Genomic DNA, 12632 nt, shown 5'->3' on the forward strand with positions numbered 1-12632 from the left:
GCAACATGATATCACCTGGAGGTAGTGTATTATGCATCTTCAGAAATGAGGTGCGTTTCTTGGAAACACACTACAATATGTCTGCCTTTGTAAACGATCATTAACACTTGACCCTTTCATATTCCATGAGAGAAAATTAAGATTAGCTATTGTAACAGGGAAAGAAGAAGACTACAAAAAACAAGGAAGAATAAAAGTTCAGTATAAAAACCTGCAGGGGTGTAGAGTAACATGTGGACAGCAAAACTGTTCAACAACCACCTTCAAATAACTACCCCAAACCCACGAAATCCAGCATAAACTCCAAAAACAGTTAAAACAACAAAAGGGTAGGTGAAGGGAAATTAAAGAGCAAACAAACTCACATCAACAAGTTACTGTTTATTTACTTGTGTCTGTTTTTGAACTTTTCTAATCTTTCTAAATGTTAAAGTCAATACAGCTGGCTAGACTGTTGCTGGAAGTCAGTTCTGTAGGAACTGTATTGTGTCACATTCAGATATCCACTGTCCCCCTTTCCTTTTGAGCTATACATTTTATTTTTCTTTAAACTTCAATTCAATTGTACAATCTTTGTGAATTGGACTTCAGTGGGCAATTGTATTTATAATTGCTAATACACTTACAAAATCATAATTCTGTGAATTAGTAATAGTTTGAGATACTATAGCACACATGTATTTCTGTACCAATTCTGTTTTCCCTAAATTATGTATTTAAGAAATAATTCATACATTAAGCTGTGTAACTTGCATAGCATAACCATCACCAATTATTTACAACTCATTTTTCAAAATAAAAAAAATGGAACTACCTAATGTCTAAAACAAAAATTAAATTTAGAACAAAATATTGGTGCTACAACTGCACATTGTTAGCAAAACTGTTCCATGTTTGTACCTGATTCCTTGTATAAATTGGAAAAGTTACAAGTCTAATCTAACTCCATCCATGTGTATATGCATTACAGTGAATGCTGGCAATGAAATTCTTTTATGAATACATTTATTCTACTTTTTAAATTAATCAAGCGCCTTCTGGATTTCTTGCTTGAACATGTACATGCCACTATGCTGTCCTCATTTGTTTACATTTGCAATATTATTGGCACTTGTCCCAAACACTTGCTTTTGTCTTCTATCTTTGATCTTTACATCAAGTGTAAGCACACATATTGCAGTTCTTCCATTTAAGAGCATCATGTAAAAAGACCTTTAAAACATTACATACCGCTGCTGCTGTCTTCACTACTGCTCTCTTCACTACCTGAAGCTGCCTCCTCCTCATCCTCCTCGTCTCCATCTGAGTAGAATGAATGAGCAGGCTTTGTAGTCTTAACTTTCCCTAATTGAGGTTTCCATTGATTTACCTGCAAAAATCCATTTGATTACTGACAAAATGACACTTAACACATTTTAACACTTGGGCACTGAGAAAAAAATCTCTAACATTTTAATAAAAAGAACATTTTTTTATTTGTTTTACTGCATAAGTGAATTAAAAAAAATCAATATTATGTATTATTAAACAAACTGAATGTAAGATGAACAAAACTGAATTAAATAAAACATTCTTAATTTTGAAACATATTAAATGTAACATATTTAACCACATATCCCATAGCAAACATACACTCACTGTTTCTAGCTGAGCAATCCAAATAATAATAGGCAAACTAAATTACTGAATTATCATTACATTATTTTAATTATTTGCTAACTGGTAATTCTAAATTCTCATAATGCTTTATGCAGTAACATGATTCCAGGGATTGGGGGGTAACAAATGGGCAACACACATGTACAGTGCCTAAACTGGGAAATGCAGCGGAGCATGCACATTTTCACTATCACCCGACATTAGAATACTAATATTGCTTAAAAAAAGTGTGCAAGTTGCTCATTTATCCTTATAAAGCTGATTCACTAATTCCAGGCTCCTGATATTGTAGTCTCCTTATACAATAGATGCCAGTCTCTCCTGAACACTATCCTGTCTTTATAGACTTCACAGATTAGTCTGATCTATACTAAACTAGAAAGAAATTACACTTTACTGTTAGGATCAGTCACTTCAATAAACTGGTATCATATGACTGAGTGTAGATACGCATACGTATAAGTGTGCCTGAAATTCGCAGGCACCCTACCCATGACTTCTTCCTACCTTGTGTCCTTGCCCAGTATTATGTTACAAAATTAATGGATAGTAAATAAAAGCAGTATTTTAGGGACAGCACATAGCTTTTAGTTTGCATTCCTTTATTTATAGGGCTTTTAGTTTGCGTTCCTTTATTAATTACTATAAAATGAAGTGTACAGGGTTGAGGTCAGCATGGTGGTGCAGCAGCACTGCTGTCACAACAAGGAGACTGGAGTTCATCCCATGGTCCCAAGGCCATGTAACTTTACTCAGAGTGCTCCTGTTTCCTCACACAGTTCAAAAACATGCATGTTAGGTGGACTGGTGTTACTAAATTGGTCCCAGGTGTGTGTGTGTGTGTGTTCAACTTGCAATGGACTGGCACACTGTCAGAAGAAAGTTCCTACATTACGCTGGATGATTACTGTGATATGCTGGTTTGAAAAATGGATGAATGGATATATGGTACAAAAAGTGCAAAAAATTACTTGACTAAAATTAGTTTTCATATATAATATAATTATATTTTATATTTTTTGGTACAAAAAGTCTTACTGAGCATACAGCAATGTATTAATTAAATTCAGAATATAGTTAATAATAAAACCTATAGGACTATATCGAAAATTCTATAAAGAAAAATAAACAGTATGCCATGCCTCAAAGAAGAAAAAAATCACAACTGCAGCATGATGATTTGTTTATATTTGTCTGCTCAATTAGTGTATTTACATATATGTACACAGTATGTAGTTGAAATACTGCAATAGTGATGTGCAGTGATATGACACAAATATTGTACAGCATTCTTTGTGGCTAACACTTCAGATTCATTGAACCAGCTTATTGAGCTATGCAAGCTGCCATATTAAGCATCTTCTCTAAGAAGTTGGTCTTCCATTTTCTACCAATTTCAAAGTGTTAAGCATTATAAAACCTTCCTTCATGTCGATTAATTTATGAAACTAGGCAATAAAATTTGTCTGTCTATACATTCCCAAACAATTATTCTAAGCAACATCAGAAACCTATTAAAAGCCATAATATATGCAATGTCACATTAAAAGCTGAATCATACATTAAACTTGAGAAGTAACACATGATTCATCCCTAATTAAACTTAAGCACAGTTAGTCAATTAGGAATACTAATAACTGGATTAATATATCCACATTTTTAACCATCCTCTTTTACATAAGGAAGACAACTGCCTTCATTAACGTCACTCCAATAGTTTTTTGTATCTTGATTACAAAATACAAAAATCTACAACATGCCTATGTAATAATTCCAAAAAAAATAGAGAAAATATAAACTCTTGTAAAATAATATCTGCATTCACATTTCCATTTTTAGTAGAAAAAGAAATGGATAAAAAAAAAAACAGGATTACCAAAATATAGCAAAAATTAGACTTTGAATTTTACTTAATTATTGTTCTAAACAATTACTTTGGATTTCATATCTTATTCAAAGATCAGGGACACAGTAGTTAGAGGACCTGAACAAGGTCATCTAGAGAGTCAGTGGCTTGACAAGAATTTCAATATGGATGCTCTAGGATTAAAACATTTTTTTAACCACTAAATCACAAGTTTTCTACATAATGCACTAGAGGAGAAAATTTACATGTAAAGTACAAGTCTGTTTTATAATGTAAGCAGGGTCTCATAAATTTTTAAGTATGAAAACTGAAAGAATATAAAGATCATCAGAAGCCTGTTTACCAGTACAAATAAACAAAAACAACATCCATACCGGCTCAATAACCTCCACGTTTCTCATAGATGGGTCAGGGGCTACTTCAGGCCATTGAGACAGCTCCAGATAACCAGAGGCTTTGGTGTTAAGGGTATGGGATAATGTGCCAAGCTGGAAGCGATCCCTATCTATTAAAATAAGGGGAGAGAAATGAATGCAGTAATAAACAACATGAGCTCAGTGCCATACACTGCAATCTTAATCAGGGCGTCTAGTAATTGGTACTATATTATTTCAAATGTCATGGTATAAATACAAACTAAAGAGGCTCCTAATAGGTCAAAAAACTGATTTCAGCCCATAGATTACAATAATCTTCCCCATAATGGTCAATAAAAAAGCTAATCAGTCAGTGTGTTTAGAGGTGTTGCTCTGAAATGTTGCTTCTCTAAAAATTACTTTACTGTGAATATTAAGAATGACAGCGCAGTTAAACAATCCGCATAACATGTCTTGGCACAAACTCATCCAGAATTTTAATAGTTTTTTCTTCCTCTCTCCTGGAAACACCGTCCGTTGTTGTTTTTTTTTTATTTTAGATGATTTTATAAAGAATGAAATTAATCTTTCCAATACTACATTATATTTTATTTGTGAATAACAGATTATGAAACATTAAAAATTAATATATTTAACATGTTATGAAGCACCTCCTGCAGTTAAGTATGCTTTATGTAGGTAAACATAACATCAAAGGTTATGAACAGATAGCAACAAGCAAAACAGTGAAGCTTCAGGATAAATGACTTAACATTTATGATGACTTGGGATTTTCAAATTTAATCTTGATTTAAATATGGAATAAAGCTCAATTCACATTTCACAAAATGAAGAAAGTATCAGCATTTAACATTTATCTTATTAGTTCATGTTTCAGGCATTTATTTGCTAGCACTGTTGTGCAGCTGCTTCACCCTTTTAGACCAACAGCAATGACCTAGGTGGGGTAAAAGTAAATGACAGCAGCACACCACAATTCTTCCAAAAGCTGCAAACATGGTTTGGCTTTATATAATTTACACAGAACCTTGAATTTTAAGGACTAAGAGTCTGTCACTGGCTATCTTCTTCTTACACATACAGTAGCTCCCAACTCTCACCATGTCACCCGATGAAGAAAAAGCAGTCAGACAAGTCGTGCAAAGTGCCACTGCTTGCAGACCTACAAATTAGTGCTTAAAGACAGGCCTATTAATGTAAATATGTATAAATGTTTGGATCTTATGAGCATTTTAAAAATGATAACCTTAATGTTCCATATTTAAAGAGATACAACACTATGAAAGCCCACAAATTATTATAACTTTATACTATTTACATATTTATTATTTTAGTTCTCTGACTAAAATAAAATTATTGTAGACAAAGGAAACAGCTTTAGAATTATTAACAGTTTCCAAATAATCATCTGAGCCAAAAAGCATAAAAATAAATAAATAATCCATTTAACTTCACATTATATCAGAATGTAATCATCAGGACAAGTTTTATGTGCTACTTTGCAAGTCTATATCTTTATGCAAATATCACGCTAAATCAGTGGAATCAGGACACTGTTAAAACAAAGTACAATTTTCTAATGTTTACATTATTACCATATCCCTCATTATTTTATAAACAGTTAATTATTTATTTGCTTAGTATCATGTTTCGAATTATGGAAACTTATCAGAATAACAGAAATAGGAGGTTCCTACAGTTTGGCTCAGAAAATGCAAAACCCGTCAGCTAAAATCTCCATAGCTAGCAAAGTGACAAAAAACTGTAGGATACACGACTTATGATAGACCTAATTAAATTATTGGTGTAAATATTGAAAGAGTGTGAGTTTAGAACAGTTATTTAAAATAGTATGGATAATCTTTTCTAAAACAGGAAAAGGAAATGGATAAGGTAAAAATAACACTCATTAGTCATGACATATGAAACAGCAATACATCAAAAATAGGACTCTCTTAAAAAATGCAATTACACTGATTAAATATAGCAACAAATAATCAACATTAAAAGCATTACCAGTAGCAGAAGTAGATTTTTGCATATGCATTTTCATTAACTTCAAAAATTATTACCTTTAAATGGAGACTCCAGGACTGGAGCAGGCTTTGGGGCCAGAAAAATTTTCTTTGCATATTTGCTCAAAGCACCGCTCTTCTCATTGGGAACAATCAGCTGCCTAATAAATCTTGTACGATCTCTAATGTCATAGTTCTGATCATACTTGGCCAGATTTAATATATACTGTGTAAGCAATTTCGTCTGGTGGAAAGAAAAAGAAAACAAAACAAGGAGAAAGCATGTTATTTATGATTATTGATAACTCTTGAATAAACATATTTAAAGCAGTAATAAAAATGAATGGTTATGGCAAATAAATGTTGCCCTGTTGGGAATTAGAGGTTCCAAAGCAGCAAATCGAATTCTGAAGCCAAGACACATGTCCTCTTCTGCACTGAGTAGGTGAATGCTGAGAGCTGAGAAGCCGGCATGTGCTAGATTATTAAACTGCTGAAGTGGAAAGAAAGGCATCATTAAAAAATAATCATATATGGCAACACTGCTGAAGGGTCTACGTGAGGATAATGAATGTAGAAATACAACTAAAAACACAGCCCTCAAAGTTAATCAGAAAAATATGCAGGACATCAAAACATCAGAGGGCATTACAGGGCTTGCAAAGTGCTCCAGCAGAGGTGTGCTTTATGAAGAGATACTGTCCTCTGCATGCGCAATGTCCACACTCTGATAATGCTCAGTTACTTTACCCTGAATTATGACCCATTAAGTCAACCACATGAATCACAAAACTGTATTACTGCAAATTATTTGCAGTGCATTTAGCTGTTACTTCCTCGTCTTGGCAAGATGCTGAACTCCTCAGCAAACTAGGATAAGTGACTTCACACTATCCTTTTCTCCTGTTTATAGCTTCAGTTAATGCTGGTCATTTATTTATAAAGTCCTCCCCAAAAAAAGAATTATTATCGTGATATAGAATTATTATGTTTCTATTCCTCTTCCATTTCCAAGACCATCACTAGAAACACAGCTAGATGATGTTACAAATACTAAACTCACAATATTTTATCAGTTGCTATACATATTGTAAATGTTTTCTGCTTCTAAAAGTTATTTTACATTTACTCATCCCATGGTCAGAGTTTATATCATAATAAGAAAACTATCAAAGGAGATGAAAAAAATAATAATTCAGTAGAATATTCAAGAAATAATACATTTACTTTAATGGCAAAAGGATACATTATAGATAAAGCAAACTAACCCAAACCGCATGTTATAAATGGCATTTAATAATTATATATTACATCAATGTTTGTAAGTTTCTACAAATAATACTGCAGAAAAGTACTGGTTTACTGCGTGTAAATTCATCCAACACATTACACTTTTTCATATAATTTAAACTCCTCACTATGAAAAATGTTTTAAAATATTTACACAAAATTTCAATTAACCAGATTATAGGTTATGCTCATATTTGTTTATTAATTAGTTAACTGAACTACAGGTTTTTGTTTTGGGGATCAGATAAACCAAATTATGGTCAGATCTAGTACAGTAAAGCATAGACAGGACATTTTCCTTATTTTTAATCCTGCTGTGTGATGAACACATTACACACAAATTGTCAGTATGAACAACACGGAAACATAAGTAAAATACCAAGAAATGGCCATTTGGATTTTCTGTGGCATTTATTGATGAAGCAGTTTCATGACATCTGCACCATCAGCTGGGGTGGAGAACACAATACTCTAGATTAAAAAGCAAATACTACACATGTCATTTTAGTGACTTACCTCATGAAATATATAGTCAAAGGCTGAAATCACCCCTTTCGTTCAAAATGAAATTAATCTTAAATTAACCTCAGTTTCAGTATACTGTAACATGTGGGAAAATTGGATGAAAATGTATTGTTTAAATAGTAACCTATTAGATTGATAAACAACAGAATAATAGGCTCTATACAAATATAGCCAAAGTCAAATCACCCAAAGTTATAGAATATATTACTCTCTTAATGCTTGCACCAGCTGTGTAGCATGCATGACATTTCTACTGTAGACCAATTAACATTAAAGTGAGATGTGATTAAAAAAAAAATTACTATTCAATGTGCAGTATACAGTCCAGTCAGTCACATTCCTAAGGACAGCCCCTTCTGTGCCTTATTTGCAATGGCACTAATTCCCCATCTACTAAATCTTAAATAAGCATTTTTCTTCTATAATTAAATGTAATACAAAGCAGCACTGGCCACTTTTTGTTTGGAATTGTACATTCAGCTTACAATTCAGCTCTTTAATCTGAGCTGCAATTTTGAATTCACATTTAACATCAAGCCTCCACATCTGAAGAAATGGCATTCCTTAGGAAGCTAAGGTATGAATTTAAATGTGGAACTGGAAGAGAAGCACATCTGGGTCTCTTCAACTGATAAGCATCAATCACAATCAAATAACACACAAACCTGTCTGCAATTCTTAGGTGCCATGGTCATGAAGGAAACTGACCCTAACTCAACCCTTCTAACTTTAACAGGCAAAATTATGTAATAATCCAACTAAATGTTGAACGTATGAGCACCAAAGAAACTTTTGTTTATTATAAAGTGTCAGTATTAGCTCCCTACAATCTCTGCTTCAAATCAGATGAGGCTCAGCTTCTGCTCTCTGTAGCTAGGGATCTGCACTGGCAATCGGAAGGTTGCCGGTTCGAATCCCGTAAATGCCAATAGGGACTCTGCTCTGTTGGGGCCTTGAGCAAGGCCCTTAACCTGCAATTGCTGAGCGCTTTGAGTAGTGAGAAAAGCGCTATATAAATGCAAAGAATTATTATTATTAGCAAACTTAGCAGATTTACTATTGCCTTGGATGTGGCTGTCAACAAAAGCTTCAGCACTGCTCTGTTTCCAAGGTGAGGGCTAGTGCCAGACATCTGAAGCAGAAGGCAGCTTATAATGCAGTTGGTCAAGTGTGACACAAAGTGAAGTATCACTAATGCACAGTTAGGTACATAACAACCAAGTCACTCATCTAGCTGAATAATGAGTTAATTTTCAATATATGTATTTAATGCTAGCATGAGAGGATCATATGTGAAACAGACCGTACCTGCACTATAGCTAGTCACCACAAGGGTTATAGGTATCTCGATGTCTCTGTCCCCTAGTATTAGACCAGAAAACCTCAATACAAAAATCAACTTCTTCTCTTAAGAAAACAGGAACCAGGCAAAGTAACACAGCTTGAAACACTGCCGGATGGATAATGACAATAATTATTTTAGCATGTGAACTTCTGGTTGCTGATATTACTCAGGATGATGATATTACTCAGGATGAAAACATCAAATAAATCTTTACATTTTATAAGTTCTTGATCCAAATTTAATGCAAAAGCTAAACTTGTGACAACAAAAACTCTTTTCAATAGACTTGCAGCTGCTTGCTCCCAGTCATGCAAATTATTTCAAACAATGCCATTCCACACGAAAGCAGGCTTCTTTCCAGAAACGTTGTGGGAGAGGGAACAGCAGCTATACTGAAGAACAAATACACTGGGGAAACTGTAAATCAGCCTATCTTGCAAAAGCACTTAAACTCCAGTCCCATAAACTAGTATTTCTTTGGGCAATTATTTAGACAAGAAATAAAATGATGCAATTTAAAAAGATTGTTCCCTCTTTATAGAAAACAAAAGAGAAAGGAACCAGGTCATCTCAGATTTATGATTTATGCTGATGAATAAGAAGAAGGATTTTAACAAATACTTTTTTAAGCGATTTAAGTTTTAATAATGTAAACTAATAATACAGATAATTCTAGAATAGTAAAAAAAAATTAAGACAAAATCTAATGCTTATTAAATGTTTGGAAATTGTTTCAATGAACTGTCTTAAGAACTTATATAAACTACAATTTAGTTATATCAATACCTGTTTGGAGTTTGTAAGATATAGTTTGGCAGCCAAGTTCAAAATCTGTAATTTCACAATCTCTTCTTCAGAGGTAAATGTCTTAGCCATTTTTCTTAGTACATCAGGTGCTATCTTTAGGACTCTCTCACAGTATTCTCCGATAAGCCACAGAATGCTGGCTCTTGCCATTGGAACCTTGAGATACATTTATAACAAATTCATTTAGTAAATAAATTAATACTGTACTGTAAACTGAGATAAAATTATGGCATATTAAATGCTAAGCAAAAATATAATATTGTATAACATGTCTTTAATTTAACAGCTGCACTGGCTATTAATACTTCAATTCTAAAGGAAAAAACAAAAGAAAAAAACAAACATGCATAAATATTAATACGATTCTTGCCTAATTTCTCCAACAATCAAAAACATGTTAAAAGCTTAAAAAAACAATTTGTATAAATTTATTTAGTTTTTTTTTTTGGATATACTTTATTAACAACCCAGGGGAGATTGTCTTTTCGCATGACCTTTCAGTGTCAGAGCACTGGGTCAGCCATTATAGAGTACAATTTTCAGTTTAAGAGTCTTTATCAAGGGTGCAACAAAGTAGCATCACTTCTGGCAGTAACAGGATTTGAACCGGCATCCTTCAAGATACCAGCCATGGAGCCACAACACTCTATACAAATGCATGGACAATTTGGTTCCTTTGAACCAAACTTTCCCCCCCCCCCCCCAATTAAGTTTCAAATTTCAAAAAGAAATGTGCATACTGTAGGTTCTTGGCAATTAAAGTATTTTCAAATTACTTTCATTAATCCAGCAGTTTTATTTGAGACAAATCAACAGTGAGTACCATTTAAGAGTAATACATGTGCCAGAGAGCTATTTATACTTACAGTTATATTATCCAAAAGCTTGGCCATATGTTTAATAATATCACCATGCTGTGTGGACTGGGTTTGCAAAAGGTTTTTGATAACTACCACACTTTCTGCCACAACAGTTTCTGTAAGTAAAAAAAATTACCTTTTTAAAAGAATTTTAAAATTAGACACATACATAGTCAAAACACTTAGCTTTATATAGTTGCAGTGCCTAACAAATACAAAATTCAATCAAGTTAAAACCTTCATTTTTACACTGAAAGTTTTAAGAAGGAAGAAAAACACTTAAATAAAATAAAGCAATTTTATGAATTGTCACTTAAGGTTCCCGTAGTTTAAGTTCCAGAAAAAGGAATCGGATTACAAAATCATTAATTCAGTATTTGCTGTCTGATCTCTACAGTGATTTTAAAACCGTTTAAGGTTTTGAGAAAATTTATGCAAATTCAGCTTATATTTACTAACCAATCTGAAGGCTTGAATATAGGCTGTCAAGTCTATGACTATGTTTCAGAGGTATGATCTATATTACCTATTAGATTCCACTTCATATAAGAAGAATAGTAATATGTAAGGCATACCACAGGAAACTAGTAACCAATTTATGTTTGTTTGCAAAGTAACACAATTCACTTCAAGTGGTGAAACACAGTATAACTGATACTCACACATACAGTACAAGTGTGTCTGTCAGTTTTATTTATTAAACAAAGCTAATTTGCAAGGCATTTCATAAACTAAACACTTGTCAAAGTTTAGATAGTAGAGTAAAAGTATAACTTAGTTAGTAATAATTTTGTATAATCCAATATACTCTACAATCTGACATAAAGTTAGTTGTTAAATGTTAATTTTTATATACAGTATATGCCAAGTATTAAGATTTTTGCACTGCAGACATTGTAATATGACATATTTACATGTATTAATTTAGGCACGTCTAAAGTGTGTTAAAAATTACAATTTTACATTTGATAAATGTTGTATACTTCTACGGTGCAAATCCTGGAAATTGAAATGACGAATACAGTCATAAAGTGTGTCAGTACTGGGAGAGAAGTCAGCAAACATGTGCAACCTACACCCTTACCTACTAAGTAATAACACTGATGCTGTGTAGCTTGGAGTTACTTCTGTTTTTAGCTGTGGGTCTTATGCTTTAGCTGCAAGCTCGCACTATAGAAATCTTCATTACAATGATACAATAAAAAAAATTACATTTTGTTTATGTATTCAAGTGAATAGTTCTTGCATTCACAGTTCATGTAACCATGGAGGCTTCAAATTGTAAACACACTTGACAAAATAAAGCTGAAAATGAAACTTCAGCAGATTGTAAAAAGCATTGAAAGACCTGTACATTTCATTTGTTTGCTTTGCTTCTGAAAATGTCTTTTCTTTGCAACACTAACATTTCAATTGTCATACCACAACAGAAAAAGATGAGGATTCTGCTCCCCCTACATGATTAAAGGCCTCATGATTGTTGTGGGTTATTGGTTTTATTAATATTACTCTAATAACGCATCTTTAGTGAATGCTCTGGTGTATCTAGATGATAGGCATTGGTTGTTTTTTATGTTCTCGCAATTTAATACACATATACAAGCAGAAAGCTAGTATACAACTTGAACCTTAGAAAACTCCACTCCAAGAGAATTCTGCCTCTTGATATCCCCAAATGGCAAAATTAGACTTTCTGCCAATGACATTTGTACATTTCTGTCTGTCACGATCACTTAACATCTGTATGGCGTCTTCCTAAAATTCATTCATTAAGCATCTACACATTATCTCAGAAATAACAGCGGTTGAGCCAAGACCTAAACCACAGACAAGAAACTTGCCCTTGATTCTGCAATACCAGAGACTCATGTATTAATAATATATATG

General features: G+C 33.1%; 1 protein-coding gene across 2 annotated transcripts in view; it reads right to left on the reverse strand.

Moving 5' to 3' along the window:
* Nucleotides 1-12632, reverse strand: part of ap3b1a (adaptor related protein complex 3 subunit beta 1a) — a 318566-nt gene that overhangs the window by 172471 nt on the left and 133463 nt on the right. For both annotated transcript variants that reach the window (XM_028805706.2, XM_028805707.2), the window contains exons 14-18: nucleotides 10752-10861; nucleotides 9865-10041; nucleotides 5976-6162; nucleotides 3901-4031; nucleotides 1231-1369 (exon numbers count right to left, since the gene is read on the reverse strand). In XM_028805706.2, coding sequence (XP_028661539.1) covers nucleotides 1231-1369; nucleotides 3901-4031; nucleotides 5976-6162; nucleotides 9865-10041; nucleotides 10752-10861 — 744 coding nt within the window. The remainder of the gene's footprint in view (nucleotides 1-1230; nucleotides 1370-3900; nucleotides 4032-5975; nucleotides 6163-9864; nucleotides 10042-10751; nucleotides 10862-12632) is intronic.

Source organism: Erpetoichthys calabaricus, chromosome 7 (genome assembly GCF_900747795.2).
Source record: "Erpetoichthys calabaricus chromosome 7, fErpCal1.3, whole genome shotgun sequence".
NCBI lineage: Eukaryota > Metazoa > Chordata > Cladistia > Polypteriformes > Polypteridae > Erpetoichthys > Erpetoichthys calabaricus.